The sequence below is a fragment of the Hyla sarda genome, chromosome 1 (genome assembly GCF_029499605.1).
Source record: "Hyla sarda isolate aHylSar1 chromosome 1, aHylSar1.hap1, whole genome shotgun sequence".
NCBI lineage: Eukaryota > Metazoa > Chordata > Amphibia > Anura > Hylidae > Hyla > Hyla sarda.
Window position 1 is genome coordinate 558,591,222 of NC_079189.1, and position 14,475 is coordinate 558,605,696.

Consider the following 14,475-nt stretch of genomic DNA (forward strand, 5'->3'; position numbering starts at 1 on the left):
TATCAGTGTGTTATCTGTGGTGTTACATAGGACTGCAGGTCACATCTACTACATTATCTGTACTCAGAGAGTTATCAGTGTGTTATCTGTGGTGTTACATAGGACTGCAGGTCACATCTACTACATTATCTGTACTCAGGGAGTTATCAGTGTGTTATCTGTGGTGTTACATAGGACTGCAGGTCCCATCAACTACATTATCTGTATTCAGAGAGTTATCAGTGTGTTATCTGTGGTGTTACATAGGACTGCAGGTCCCATCAACTACATTATCTGTACTCAGAGAGTTATCAGTGTGTTATCTGTGGTGTTACATAGGACTGCAGGTCACATCTACTACATTATCTGTACTCAGAGCGTTATCACTGTGTTATCTGGGGTGTTACATAGGACTGCAGGTCACATCTACTACATTATCTGTACTCAGAGAGTTATCAGTGTGTTATCTGTGGTGTTACATAGGACTGCAGGTCCCATCAACTACATTATCTGTACTCAGAGAGTTATCAGTGTGTTATCTGTTGTGTTACATAGGACTGCAGGTCCCATCTACTACATTATCTGTACTCAGAGAGTTATCAGTGTGTTATCTGTGGTGTTACATAGGACTGCAGGTCCCATCTACTACATTATCTGTACTCAGAGAGTTATCAGTGTGTTATCTGTGGTGTTACATAGGACTGCAGGTCACATCTACTACATTATCTGTACTCAGGGAGTTATCAGTGTGTTATCTGTGGTGTTACATAGGACTGCAGGTCCCATCAACTACATTATCTGTACTCAGAGAGTTATCAGTGTGTTATCTGTGGTGTTACATAGGACTGCAGGTCACATCTACTACATTATCTGTACTCAGAGAGTTATCAGTGTGTTATCTGTGGTGTTACATAGGACTGCAGGTCCCATCAACTACATTATCTGTACTCAGAGAGTTATCAGTGTGTTATCTGTGGTGTTACATAGGACTGCAGGTCACATCTACTACATTATCTGTACTCAGAGAGTTATCAGTGTGTTATCTGTGGTGTTACATAGGACTGCAGGTCCCATCAACTACATTATCTGTACTCAGAGAGTTATCAGTGTGTTATCTGTGGTGTTACATAGGACTGCAGGTCACATCTACTACATTATCTGTACTCAGAGAGTTATCAGTGTGTTATCTGTGGTGTTACATAGGACTGCAGGTCACATCTACTACATTATCTGTACTCAGAGAGTCATCAGTGTGTTATCTGTGGTGTTACATAGGACTGCAGGTCACATCTACTACATTATCTGTACTCAGAGAGTTATCAGTGTGTTATCTGTGGTGTTACATAGGACTGCAGGTCACATCTACTACATTATCTGTACTCAGAGAGTTATCAGTGTGTTATCTGTGGTGTTACATAGGACTGCAGGTCACATCTACTACATTATCTGTACTCAGAGAGTTATCAGTGTGTTATCTGTGGTGTTACATAGGACTGCAGGTCACATCAACTACATTATCTGTACTCAGAGAGTTATCAGTGTGTTATCTGTGGTGTTACATAGGACTGCAGGTCACATCAACTACATTATCTGTACTCAGAGAGTTATCAGTGTGTTATCTGTGGTGTTACATAGGACTGCAGGTCACATCTACTACATTATCTGTACTCAGAGAGTTATCAGTGTGTTATCTGTGGTGTTACATAGGACTGCAGGTCACATCTACTACATTATCTGTACTCAGAGAGTTATCAGTGTGTTATCTGTGGTGTTACATAGGACTGCAGGTCACATCTACTACATTATCTGTACTCAGAGAGTTATCAGTGTGTTATCTGTGGTGTTACATAGGACTGCAGGTCACATCAACTACATTATCTGTACTCAGAGAGTTATCAGTGTGTTATCTGTGGTGTTACATAGGACTGCAGGTCACATCTACTACATTATCTGTACTCAGAGAGTTATCAGTGTGTTATCTGTGGTGTTACATAGGACTGCAGGTCACATCTACTACATTATCTGTACTCAGAGAGTTATCAGTGTGTTATCTGTGGTGTTACATAGGACTGCAGGTCACATCTACTACATTATCTGTACTCAGAGAGTTATCAGTGTGTTATCTGTGGTGTTACATAGGACTGCAGGTCACATCTACTACATTATCTGTACTCAGAGAGTTATCAGTGTGTTATCTGTGGTGTTACATAGGACTGCAGGTCACATCTACTACATTATCTGTACTCAGGGAGTTATCAGTGTGTTATCTGTGGTGTTACATAGGACTGCAGGTCCCATCAACTACATTATCTGTACTCAGAGAGTTATCAGTGTGTTATCTGTGGTGTTACATAGGACTGCAGGTCACATCTACTACATTATCTGTACTCAGAGAGTTATCAGTGTGTTATCTGTGGTGTTACATAGGACTGCAGGTCCCATCAACTACATTATCTGTACTCAGAGAGTTATCAGTGTGTTATCTGTGGTGTTACATAGGACTGCAGGTCCCATCTACTACATTATCTGTACTCAGAGCGTTATCACTGTGTTATCTGGGGTGTTACATAGGACTGCAGGTCACATCTACTACATTATCTGTACTCAGAGAGTTATCAGTGTGTTATCTGTGGTGTTACATAGGACTGCAGGTCCCATCAACTACATTATCTGTACTCAGAGAGTTATCAGTGTGTTATCTGTTGTGTTACATAGGACTGCAGGTCCCATCTACTACATTATCTGTACTCAGAGAGTTATCAGTGTGTTATCTGTGGTGTTACATAGGACTGCAGGTCACATCTACTACATTATCTGTACTCAGAGAGTTATCAGTGTGTTATCTGTGGTGTTACATAGGACTGCAGGTCACATCTACTACATTATCTGTACTCAGGGAGTTATCAGTGTGTTATCTGTGGTGTTACATAGGACTGCAGGTCCCATCAACTACATTATCTGTATTCAGAGAGTTATCAGTGTGTTATCTGTGGTGTTACATAGGACTGCAGGTCCCATCAACTACATTATCTGTACTCAGAGAGTTATCAGTGTGTTATCTGTGGTGTTACATAGGACTGCAGGTCACATCTACTACATTATCTGTACTCAGAGCGTTATCACTGTGTTATCTGGGGTGTTACATAGGACTGCAGGTCACATCTACTACATTATCTGTACTCAGAGAGTTATCAGTGTGTTATCTGTGGTGTTACATAGGACTGCAGGTCCCATCAACTACATTATCTGTACTCAGAGAGTTATCAGTGTGTTATCTGTTGTGTTACATAGGACTGCAGGTCCCATCTACTACATTATCTGTACTCAGAGAGTTATCAGTGTGTTATCTGTGGTGTTACATAGGACTGCAGGTCACATCTACTACATTATCTGTACTCAGAGAGTTATCAGTGTGTTATCTGTGGTGTTACATAGGACTGCAGGTCACATCTACTACATTATCTGTACTCAGGGAGTTATCAGTGTGTTATCTGTGGTGTTACATAGGACTGCAGGTCCCATCAACTACATTATCTGTACTCAGAGAGTTATCAGTGTGTTATCTGTGGTGTTACATAGGACTGCAGGTCACATCTACTACATTATCTGTACTCAGAGAGTTATCAGTGTGTTATCTGTGGTGTTACATAGGACTGCAGGTCCCATCAACTACATTATCTGTACTCAGAGAGTTATCAGTGTGTTATCTGTGGTGTTACATAGGACTGCAGGTCACATCTACTACATTATCTGTACTCAGAGAGTTATCAGTGTGTTATCTGTGGTGTTACATAGGACTGCAGGTCCCATCAACTACATTATCTGTACTCAGAGAGTTATCAGTGTGTTATCTGTGGTGTTACATAGGACTGCAGGTCACATCAACTACATTATCTGTACTCAGAGAGTTATCAGTGTGTTATCTGTGGTGTTACATAGGACTGCAGGTCACATCTACTACATTATCTGTACTCAGAGAGTTATCAGTGTGTTATCTGTGGTGTTACATAGGACTGCAGGTCCCATCAACTACATTATCTGTACTCAGAGAGTTATCAGTGTGTTATCTGTGGTGTTACATAGGACTGCAGGTCACATCTACTACATTATCTGTACTCAGAGAGTTATCAGTGTGTTATCTGTGGTGTTACATAGGACTGCAGGTCACATCTACTACATTATCTGTACTCAGAGAGTTATCAGTGTGTTATCTGTGGTGTTACATAGGACTGCAGGTCACATCTACTACATTATCTGTACTCAGAGAGTTATCAGTGTGTTATCTGTGGTGTTACATAGGACTGCAGGTCACATCAACTACATTATCTGTACTCAGAGAGTTATCAGTGTGTTATCTGTGGTGTTACATAGGACTGCAGGTCACATCAACTACATTATCTGTACTCAGAGAGTTATCAGTGTGTTATCTGTGGTGTTACATAGGACTGCAGGTCACATCTACTACATTATCTGTACTCAGAGAGTTATCAGTGTGTTATCTGTGGTGTTACATAGGACTGCAGGTCACATCTACTACATTATCTGTACTCAGAGAGTTATCAGTGTGTTATCTGTGGTGTTACATAGGACTGCAGGTCACATCTACTACATTATCTGTACTCAGAGAGTTATCAGTGTGTTATCTGTGGTGTTACATAGGACTGCAGGTCACATCTACTACATTATCTGTACTCAGAGAGTTATCAGTGTGTTATCTGTGTACCACCATGTGAATCTGCAAAGGAATGCTGGTGGGGAGTGATGTTATATACTGGTCGTGCCAGCAAGTTTCTATTAGTTGCTATGGACGTTGCTAAGCTCTGACAACTGTGCTTGCAGAACTCTCATTGGCTCACAGGCATAAGTAGGGTCAGTGGCGTTGCGACCCGGGTGCGGGGGGTGCGGCCCGCACCGGGTGACACCAAACTAATGGGGTGACACCAAGATGCTCCGCAGCACCCACCCCTCCCCCGCTACACAGACACCCCCCATCTGTGCCCGACCGGCCTCCCATCCGTCAGCACATCCCCCCCCGCCCCGCGCTGTGTGTGCGGTGCGCCCTTCCGTCCGTCAGCAACCCCCCCCCCTCTTTCACCTGCACTGTGCGCCCGTCCGTCATCACATCCCCTCGCCGTCACAAGCACTGTGCCCGGCCTCCGCTCCCACGTCTGCGCCGGCCTGACGTCACACTGCATGGCCGCGCAGGAGGACGTCAGTTACGTCACTCGCAGGGCGCCAGGTGAGAAGGAGCGCTGCGCTGGATGGGTGAGTGTGTGTGTCTGTCTCTCTGTCTGTGTGTATGTTACTCTGTGTGTGTGTGTGTGTGTGTGTGTGACTGTGTGTGTATATGTGACTGTGTGTGTATGTGACTGTGTGTGTGTGTGTGTGTGTGTGACTGTGTGTGTATATGTGACTGTGTGTGTATGTGACTGTGTGTGTGTGTGTGTATGTGACTGTGTGTGTATGTGACTGTGTGTGTGTGACTGTGTGTGTGTGACTGTGTGTGTATGTGACTGTGTGTGTATGTGACTGTGTGTATGTGACTGTGTATGTGTGACTGTGTGTGTGTATGACTCTGTGTGTGTATGTGACTGTGTGTGTGTGACTGTGTGTGTGACTGTGTGTGTGTGACTGTGTGTGTGTATGTGACTGTGTGTATGTGACTGTGTGTGTGTATGTGACTGTGTGTGTGTGACTGTGTGTGTGTGTGACTGTGTGTGTGTGACTGTGTGTGTGTGTGACTGTGTGTGTATGTGACTGTGTGTGTATGTGACTGTGTGTGTGTCTGTCTGTGAGTGTGTGTCTATCTGACTGTGTGTGTGTTTGTGTCTCTCTGTGTTTGTATGTGTTTTTTGTGTGTATGTGTGTGTGTGGTGGGGGGGGGGGGCGATCTAATGTGGGGAGACTTTGACCCATTGTGGGGAACCTGCGGCCTAATGTGGGGAAACTACTACCAAGTGTGCGGAGTCTATGCTACCTAATGTGGGGAGTCTATGCTACCTAATGTGGGGAGTCTATGCTACCTAATGTGGGGAGTCTATGCTACCTAATGTGGGGAGTCTATGCTACCTTATGTGGGGAGTCTATGCTACCTTATGTGGGGAGTCTATGCTACCTTATGTGGGTAATCTGTGCTACCAAATGTGGGGAATCTATGCTACCTAATGTGGGGAAACTGCTACATAATGTGGGGAAACTGCTACATAATGTGGGGAAACTGCTACATAATGTGGGGAATCTGTGCTACCTAATGTGGGGAAATTGCTACCTAATGTGGGGTAAATGGTACCTACCTAATGTGGGGGAACTGGTACCACATGTGGGGAATCTATGCTGCCTAATGTGGGGAAAAGATGCTACCTAATGTGGGGAAACTGCTACCTACCTAATGTGGGGGAACTGCTGCCTACCTAATGCTCCCGCCCTGGCAGTAGCACCCTCATCATCCACCAGCAACACCCACCCCCCAGCAGCAGCACCTCCATCAGCAGATCCTGGTGGTGGATGATGGCGGTGCTCCTGCCAGGAGGATGATCCTGCCGATGGATGATGGGGGTGGTACTGCCAGGGGGGATGGCCAGTAGCACCCTCATCATCCTCCAGCAACACCCCCCAGTAGTAGCACCCCCATTATCCACTAGCAACACCACCAATACCCCCCCTCCCGTGGTAATAGCATCAGCTAACGGATGTTGAGGGGTGTTACTGCGGTTGTGGTATTATATTCAGAGGGTGCACTGTATGGCAATGTTATTCATAGGGCGCAGTTTGTGGTAGTATTATATTCAGAGGGCGCAGTGTGTGGTAGTATTATATACAGAGAGTGCAGTTTGTGGTAGTATTATATTCATAGGGCGCAGTTTGTGGTAGTATTATATTCAGAGGGCGCAGTTTGTGGTAGTATTATTAGGGATGAGCGAACTTACAGTAAATTCGATTTGTCTCGAACTTCTCAGCTCGGCAGTTGATGACTTATCCTGCGTAAATTAGTTCAGCTTTCCGGTGCTCCGGTGGGCTGGAAAAGGTGGATACAGTCCTAGGAAAGAGTCTCCTAGGACTGTATCCACCTTTTCCAGCCCACGGGAGCACCTGAAAGCTGAACTAATTTATGCAGGAAAAGTCATCAACTGCCGAGCCGAGAAGTTCGTGACGAATCGAATTTACTGTAGTTCGCTCATCTCTAAGTATTATATTCAGAGGGTGCAGTGGGTGGTAGTATTATATTCAGGGGTACAGTATGTGGCAGATTTATATTCAGGGGTACAGTATGTGGCAGATTTATATTCAGAGGGTACACTATGTGGCAGATTTATATTCAGGGGGCGCAGTTTGTGGTAGTATTATATTCAGAGGGCGCAGTGGGTGGTAGTATTATATTCAGAGGGCGCAGTGGGTGGTAGTATTATATTCAGAGGGTACAGTGTGTGGCGGTATTATATTCAGGGTTACAGTATGTGGCAGATTTATATTCAGAGTGTACAGTATATGTTGGTATTATATTCAGAATGTACAGTGTGTGGTAGTATTATATTCAGTGGGTATGGTGTATGGAAGGTTTATAATCAAAGAGTATAGTGTATAGTAGTATTATATTTAGACGATACAGTGTCTGGCAGGTTTATAATAATAAATGTTTTCATATAGAGGATGAGAATGCGCTGACATAGAGAGGAGACGTCTGGGCGTCACATTCTGCAGACAGAAGTTTTAGCTGGAACAAGTCCTGGCGGTATGTACCATCTGAATTAGATAAGGGAAGACTATAGAGAAGACGTCACCTGTAGTCACTGATATCATTGTGTATTCTCCTCACTATAGAGAAGACGTCACCTGTAGTCACTGATATCATTGTGTATTCTCCTCACTATAGAGAAGACATCACCTGTAGTCACTGATATCATTGTGTATTCTCCTCACTATAGAGAAGACGTCACCTGTAATCACTGATATCATTGTGTATTCTCCTCACTATAGAGAAGATGTCACCAGTAGTCACTGATATCATTGTGTATTCTCCTCACTATAGAGAAGACGTCACCTGTAGTCACTGATATCATTGTGTATTCTCCTCACTATAGAGAAGACGTCACCTGTAGTCACTGATATCATTGTGTATTCTCCTCACTATAGAGAAGACGTCATCTGTAATCACTGATATCATTGTGTATTCCCCTCACTATAGAGAAGACGTCACCTGTAGACACTGATATCATTGTGTATTCTCCTCACTATAGAGAAGACGTCACCTGTAGTCACTGATATCATTGTACATTCTCCTCTCTATGTCCTATCAGAGCTGTAGTCACTTGTAAGTTCTACAGTTATGGTGAGTGAAACGACAACTCCCAGCATAACCTCACCACTGCATAAAGGGGTACTCTACTGGAAAACATTTTTTTTTTATCAATTGGTGCTACAAAGTTAAACAGATTTGTAAATTACTTCTATTTAAAAATCTTAATCCTTCCAGTACTTATTAGCTGCTGTATAAGTGATTCACAGGAAGTTCTTTTCTTTTTTAATTTATTTTCTGTCTGACCACAGTGCTCTGTGCTGACACCTTTGTCCATGTCAAGAACTGTCCATAGTAGGAGCAAATCCCCATAGCAAACCTATCCTGCTCTGGACAGTTCCTGACATGGACAGAGGTGTCAGCAAATAGCACTGTGGTCAGACTGGAAAGAACTACACAACTTCCTGTGGAGCATACAGCAGCTGATAAGTACTGTAAGGATTAATATTTTAAATAGAAGTAATTTAAAAATCTGTTTAACTTTCTGGCACCAGTTGATATAAAAGTAAATGTTTTCCAGTGGAGTACCCCTTTAAGTAATTCTGGGAGCTGTATATTTAAATGGTGAAAACTTCCTTAACACTTTCCTATTCTGTGGCAACTGGTATATCTGATTATTATACTGGAATTTCTCACAATGCGCTACAACAGTGGTGTCTGTCACAACAGGCTAAAAACTTACTGGGGGGAGGGGGTAGGTATGGGGGTGACACCATTTTCTACCGCACCGGGTGACACCAACCCTAGCAACGCCACTGAGTAGGGTGGAATTTCAAAGAATATTCGCATTGTATAAACCTTTCGCCTCACAGTCTCACCCCTGGGTCTTTAATGATACAAGCATTGCATTTATCAGTCGAGGAGATCCCTACAATGTGCTCAGTTTTTAAAACAGTTTGAAAAAAAGACGAATATTCGTAATAGCAAATTTTTTGCGTGAAATTTGTAATATTCGCGAATTTGCGAATATACTATATTCGCTGCGAATATTCGAAATACGAATAATCGTGAGCAACACTAATAGATATACACACAGCTCAAAAAAATAAAGGGAGCACTTAAACAACACGATGTAACTCCAAGTCAATGACACTTCTGTGAAATCACACTGTCCACTCAGGAAGCAACACTGATTGACAATCAATTTCACATGCTGTTGTGCAAATGGAACAGACAACAGGTGGAAATTATAGGTAATTAGCAAGACACCCCCAATAAAGGAGTGGTTCTGCACGTGGTGACTACAGACCACTTCATAGTTCCTATGCTTCCTGGCTGATGTTTTGGTCACTTTTGAATGCTGGAGGTGCATTCACTCTAGTGGTAGTATGAGACAGAGTCTACAACCCACACAAGTGGTTCAGGTAGTGCAGCTCATCCAGGATGGCACATCAATGCGAGCTGAGGCAAGAAGGGTTGCTATGTCTGTCAGCATAGTGTCCAGAGCATGGAGGCGCTACCAGGAGACGTGGAGGAGTCTGTAGGAGGTCAACAACCCAGCAGCAGGACTGGTACCTCCGCCTTTGTGCAAAGAGGAGCATTGCCAGAGTCCTGCAAAATGACCTCCAGCAGGCCACAAATGTGCATGTGTCTACTCAAACGGACAAAAACAGACTCCATGAGGGTGGTATGAGGGCCTGACGTCCACAGGTGGGGGTTGTGCTTACAGCCCAACACCGTGCAGGATGTTTGGCATTTGCCAGAGAACACCAAGATTGGCAAATTCAGTACTGGCACCCTGTGCTCTTCACAGATGAAAGCAGATTCACACTGAGGACATGTGACAGACGTGACAGAGTCTGGAGACACCGCAGAGAACGTTCTGCTGCCTGCAACATCCTCCAGCATGACGGGTTTGGTGGTGGGTCAGTAATGGTGTGGGATGGCATTTCTTTGGGGGGCCACACAGCCCTCCATGTGCTTGCCAGAGGTAGCCTGACTGCCATTAGGTACCGAAATGAGATCCTCTGACCCATTGTGAGACCATATGCTGGTGCGGTTGGCCCTGGGTTCCTCCTAATGCAATACAAAGCAAGACCTCATGTGACTGGAGTGTGTCAGCAGTTCCGGCAAGAGGAAGGCATTGATGCTATCTACTGGCCCGCCCGTTCCCTAGACCTGAATCCGATTGAGCACATCTGGGACATCATTAATACTGCATACAAAAATAATCTGAACTGACACCTTACTGTACTGCCTGCCGTCATGGCTACATTGTGTCTACATATGATCCTAACATTATAGCGGAATACTCAAAATACTAAACAACCACACACAAAGGAAAGAGTAACCAAAATACAGCTTGAATAAATGCAATATCTTTATTGAATCAATAAAATATAACAACATAAGACCAAAATAAAGCTGGAATGAATAAGGACCGCAAAAACATAGGCCGAGCAACAGTACGGAGACACGGACACTATTGTAATAATCTGGGAACAACTCTGTAGGAGTTGTATACAATGCACCTGCACAATAAGAAATTTGTCCTATGTAGACACTGGGGACCCCGGCTGGGTGAATAATCCCTCCGGAAAAAAGCCTCCCAGTGTGTAACTAACAGCTGGATAAAAGTGCAATAGTTACTCACAATAAAAAAATGTCAGTGCATAAGGTGCTAATTAGGGCTTACCCATTCTAAAGTGCCGTGCTCCGCTCCCCATCATGTCTCGCTTCATCCACCAAAGCCACGTTGCACCACAGACTGTCTAGGAGCAGGGAGCTCTGTGATTGGTCCCTGAGGACCAATCACAGTGTTTTAGCTACTTTGTAACGGTAACGCCGGCTCCGAAGCTCTCACTTCTGTCTGTGTAGCGATCGGAGCCGGTGTTAACGTTACAGAGAAGGAAGAGAGAAGAAACCGTGTAAAAATAGCTTTTTTAAAAGCTTCTGAAATCATAAAAGTGAAAGAGCTGTGCCCCTTACCCCTGCTGCTGCTCCGTCCACCTGTCCCTGTAGCTGTAGCCTGTGGATCTGATAGGCTACAGTGAAGAGTTATATTGAGTGTGACTCTCAGCTTTTATAAAAGCTAAAGAACAAGTTCCAAAAAAAGATTTGTGGTGCCCCTTACCCCTGCTGCTGCTCCGTCCACCTGTCCCTAGTACTGTAGCCTGTGGATCTGACAGGCTACAGTGAAGAGCTATAGTGAGTGTGACTCTCAGCTTTTATAAAAGCTAAAGAACAAATTCTAAAAAAGAGTTGTGGTGCCTCTTACCCCTGCTGCTGTCCTCCATTCCTCCATTCATCCCTCCATACATTCATCCCTCCATCCCTAGTGCTGTAGTGAGGCTGCAGTGAAGCACTTCTATTCATTCATTCCATTCATTCATTCAGTTGCCAGATTTAGTGTAGCAGAAGAAAGAAGATAGTTTATAAAAGCTAAAGAAAACATTACAAAAAAGAGCTGTGGTGCCCCTTACCCCTGCTGCTGTCTGCCATCCATCCTTCCATCCCTCCATCCCTAGTGCTGTAGCGAGGCTGCAGTGAAGCACTTCCTCCCATTCATTCATTCCATTCATTCATTCACCAGCTGCTGTAGGCTACAGTAAAGAAATCTAAGTCTGTCACCCTTTCATCCCATCACCACCTCGTACACCTCCATACTACCTTTTTACATTTTTACCTAGTCCTTCACTGATTTGTGATAATAGTGACAGTTTGCTATTTTTTTTTCTATACTGGTCTCACCGCCAGGTTAGTTCTAGAGATCTGTTCAGGACAGTGGTGACAGTTCACCACTATGTTGTTGTTTGTACCGCAGCTACATCCATCTTTTTTCCGTTAAAAAAATAAAAATAAAAAAAATTATAAAAATACAAAAAATTATATAGTACTAGTGTTGGTACATCATAGACACATTGCCACTGTTTTATCTAAACTAAAAGTGTCTTCTGAAAATGTCAAGGCGTCGCACGTACAACACTGAGGAGGCATATGCCTTCTTGGCATCTTCCTCAGGTTCAGACAGTGGTGAAGAGTTGCTTTATTTGCCCTCTTCTTCTTCCTCATTCTCTACCGATTCTGATGAGGAACCTCCCCGCCACTGTCCTAGGCATAGTACTGAGCCAGGTCCTAGTACCAGTACTGACCAAGGTCCTAGTACCATCTCTGAGTGGGCTCCAGCTTCTGGCTTTATACCCAATTTGCCTGAATTTGTGGCCACTGCGGGCACTCGTGTTAACACCACGGGATTAAAAGAAGCTGATTTTTTTTCAGTCCTTCTTTTCAGAAGAGTTGATTAGCCTGATTGTGGAAGAAACCAACAGGTATGGCGAGCAGTTTATTGCAGCCCTTCCACAGGCATATCATGCCAGGCCTTACCAGTGGACGCCAACCAATCCACTGGAGTAAAAAAATGTTTTGCCCTTTCTCTAAATATGGGCATAATTAAAACGCCAACAATTCGATTTTATTGGAGCAATGATATGATTTACCATACTCCCTTGTACCATGCAGTCATGCCAAGGACTCGGTTTGAAGTCCTCCACAAATTCTTACATTATGCTAATAATGAAAATTGCCCACCCCAGAGTGATCCAAATTTTGATCGCATATATAAAATTTGGCCCCTTGTCAACTATTTAAACCAAAACTTTGCAGAAGTGTACACCCCTGAAAAAGGAATTGCAGTGGATGAGTCTCTTGTGCACTACAAGGGAAGGTTGCACTTTAGGCAATACCTGCCTAACAAACGGTCCAGGTATGGGGTAAAACGTTATAAATTGTGCGAAAGTGCAACAGGCTACACGCACAAATTTACAATCTATGAGGGAAAAGACTCAACATTAGAGCCCCCAGAGTGTCCCCCCCCCCGTACTAAAAACAACGGGAAAAATTGTATGGGATCTAGTTCACCCCCTGCTAGATCAAGGATATAACATCTACCTTGACAATTTTTATACTAGTGTCCCACTACTTCAGTGCCTGTTTTCCAAGGGTACTCTGGCCTGTGGTACCATTAGGCGAAACCAAAGAGATCTTCCCAAAAATTTTGTATGGCAAAAATTGAACAAGGGGGAAAGCAAGGCTGTGTACATGGACAACATGATGCTTGTCAAGTACAGGGACTAGCGTGATGTCCTTGTACTTACCACCATACACCCAGACAGATCCACCCCTGTCCAAGTCCGTGGTACCACAGATAGAGCCCTAAAACCTGTGTGTATCCAGGACTATAAGAAGTTCATGGGAGGGGTGGATCTGTCTGATCAGGTCTTGCATGCGTACACTGCCCTTCGCAAAACCCGGGCCTGGTATAAGAAATTGGCACTGCACCTCCTCCAAATTGCCCTGTACAATGCATTTGTGCTGTACAAACCTGCAGGAAATACAGCAACATTCCTGCAATTTCAGGAAAATGTTATAAAGGCCTTTCTGTTTGGGGATATGAAAGGGGAGGGAAGCAGCGCCACAGGATCCGAGAACAGAATAGTACCAGGGCAACATTTTCCTGGGGTAGTTCCCTGTAAAGAATCGGGGAGTAGGCTACAGAAGAGGTGTCGGGTATGCTCCAAATGTGGCATTAGAAAACTCACCATACACCACTGCGAGACATGTCCCCACAAGCCCGGTCTGTGCATTGAAGACTGTTTCAAAATTTATCAGACGTCTTTTGATTTCTGAATTTGTCCCCTTTAATTATTTTTACAGTTACTTTGGATAAACCTAAACACACCCTTGAAATTACATTACATTATTACTCATTAGTGAACAATTCAGTAATTTCCCCTTTTTCTCCATTACATTTTATTTCCAAAAATCTAATTGGCAAATCCCTAACAAAACTAAAAATTCATATTATACCCCTAGATAAATACTTTGGCCGATGTATTTTTTTTAATTTTCACCATCTTTCTAAACCCCTAACAAATCTAAAAAACATTCTCATTATACCCTGTGAGAAGGTAAAAGGGATGGTGATTGATGGATGCTATGTGTCACCAAGGATCCTGTCCTTGGTGAAGTAAAGCCGAATATTTGTTCTGGTATCTGTGCTGCAGCCTGATGCTGTGTTTGTAGTGTGGCTGGAAGGCCAACATGGGATGGCTTTACTGGGAATGACTAAGTGTAGGGTGGGGGTCATTCCCCACAATCCAGGCCGGCTTTTCTTGGCCTTAAAGCTAGGCTCCCTCAACAGGTGAGGGGGATTGTCTTTTCGCAGCTGACACAGCGAGGAGAAGCTGTGTGAGGAGCATTGATCT

The 14,475-nt window shown here is 43.8% G+C and overlaps 1 protein-coding gene across 3 annotated transcripts in view; it reads right to left on the reverse strand.

The window, feature by feature from the left end:
• Nucleotides 1-14,475, reverse strand: part of LOC130293463 (granzyme A-like) — a 96,079-nt gene that overhangs the window by 36,115 nt on the left and 45,489 nt on the right. Inside the window, exon 1 of one of the 3 annotated variants that reach the window (XM_056542166.1) lies at nucleotides 5,075-5,189. The exons of the other annotated variants lie outside the window; for them this stretch is intronic. Coding sequence (XP_056398141.1) covers nucleotides 5,075-5,174 — 100 coding nt within the window. The 5' untranslated portion in view covers nucleotides 5,175-5,189. Of the gene's footprint in view, nucleotides 1-5,074; nucleotides 5,190-14,475 lie in introns of those variants that run through there. 3 annotated transcript variants of the gene reach the window in all.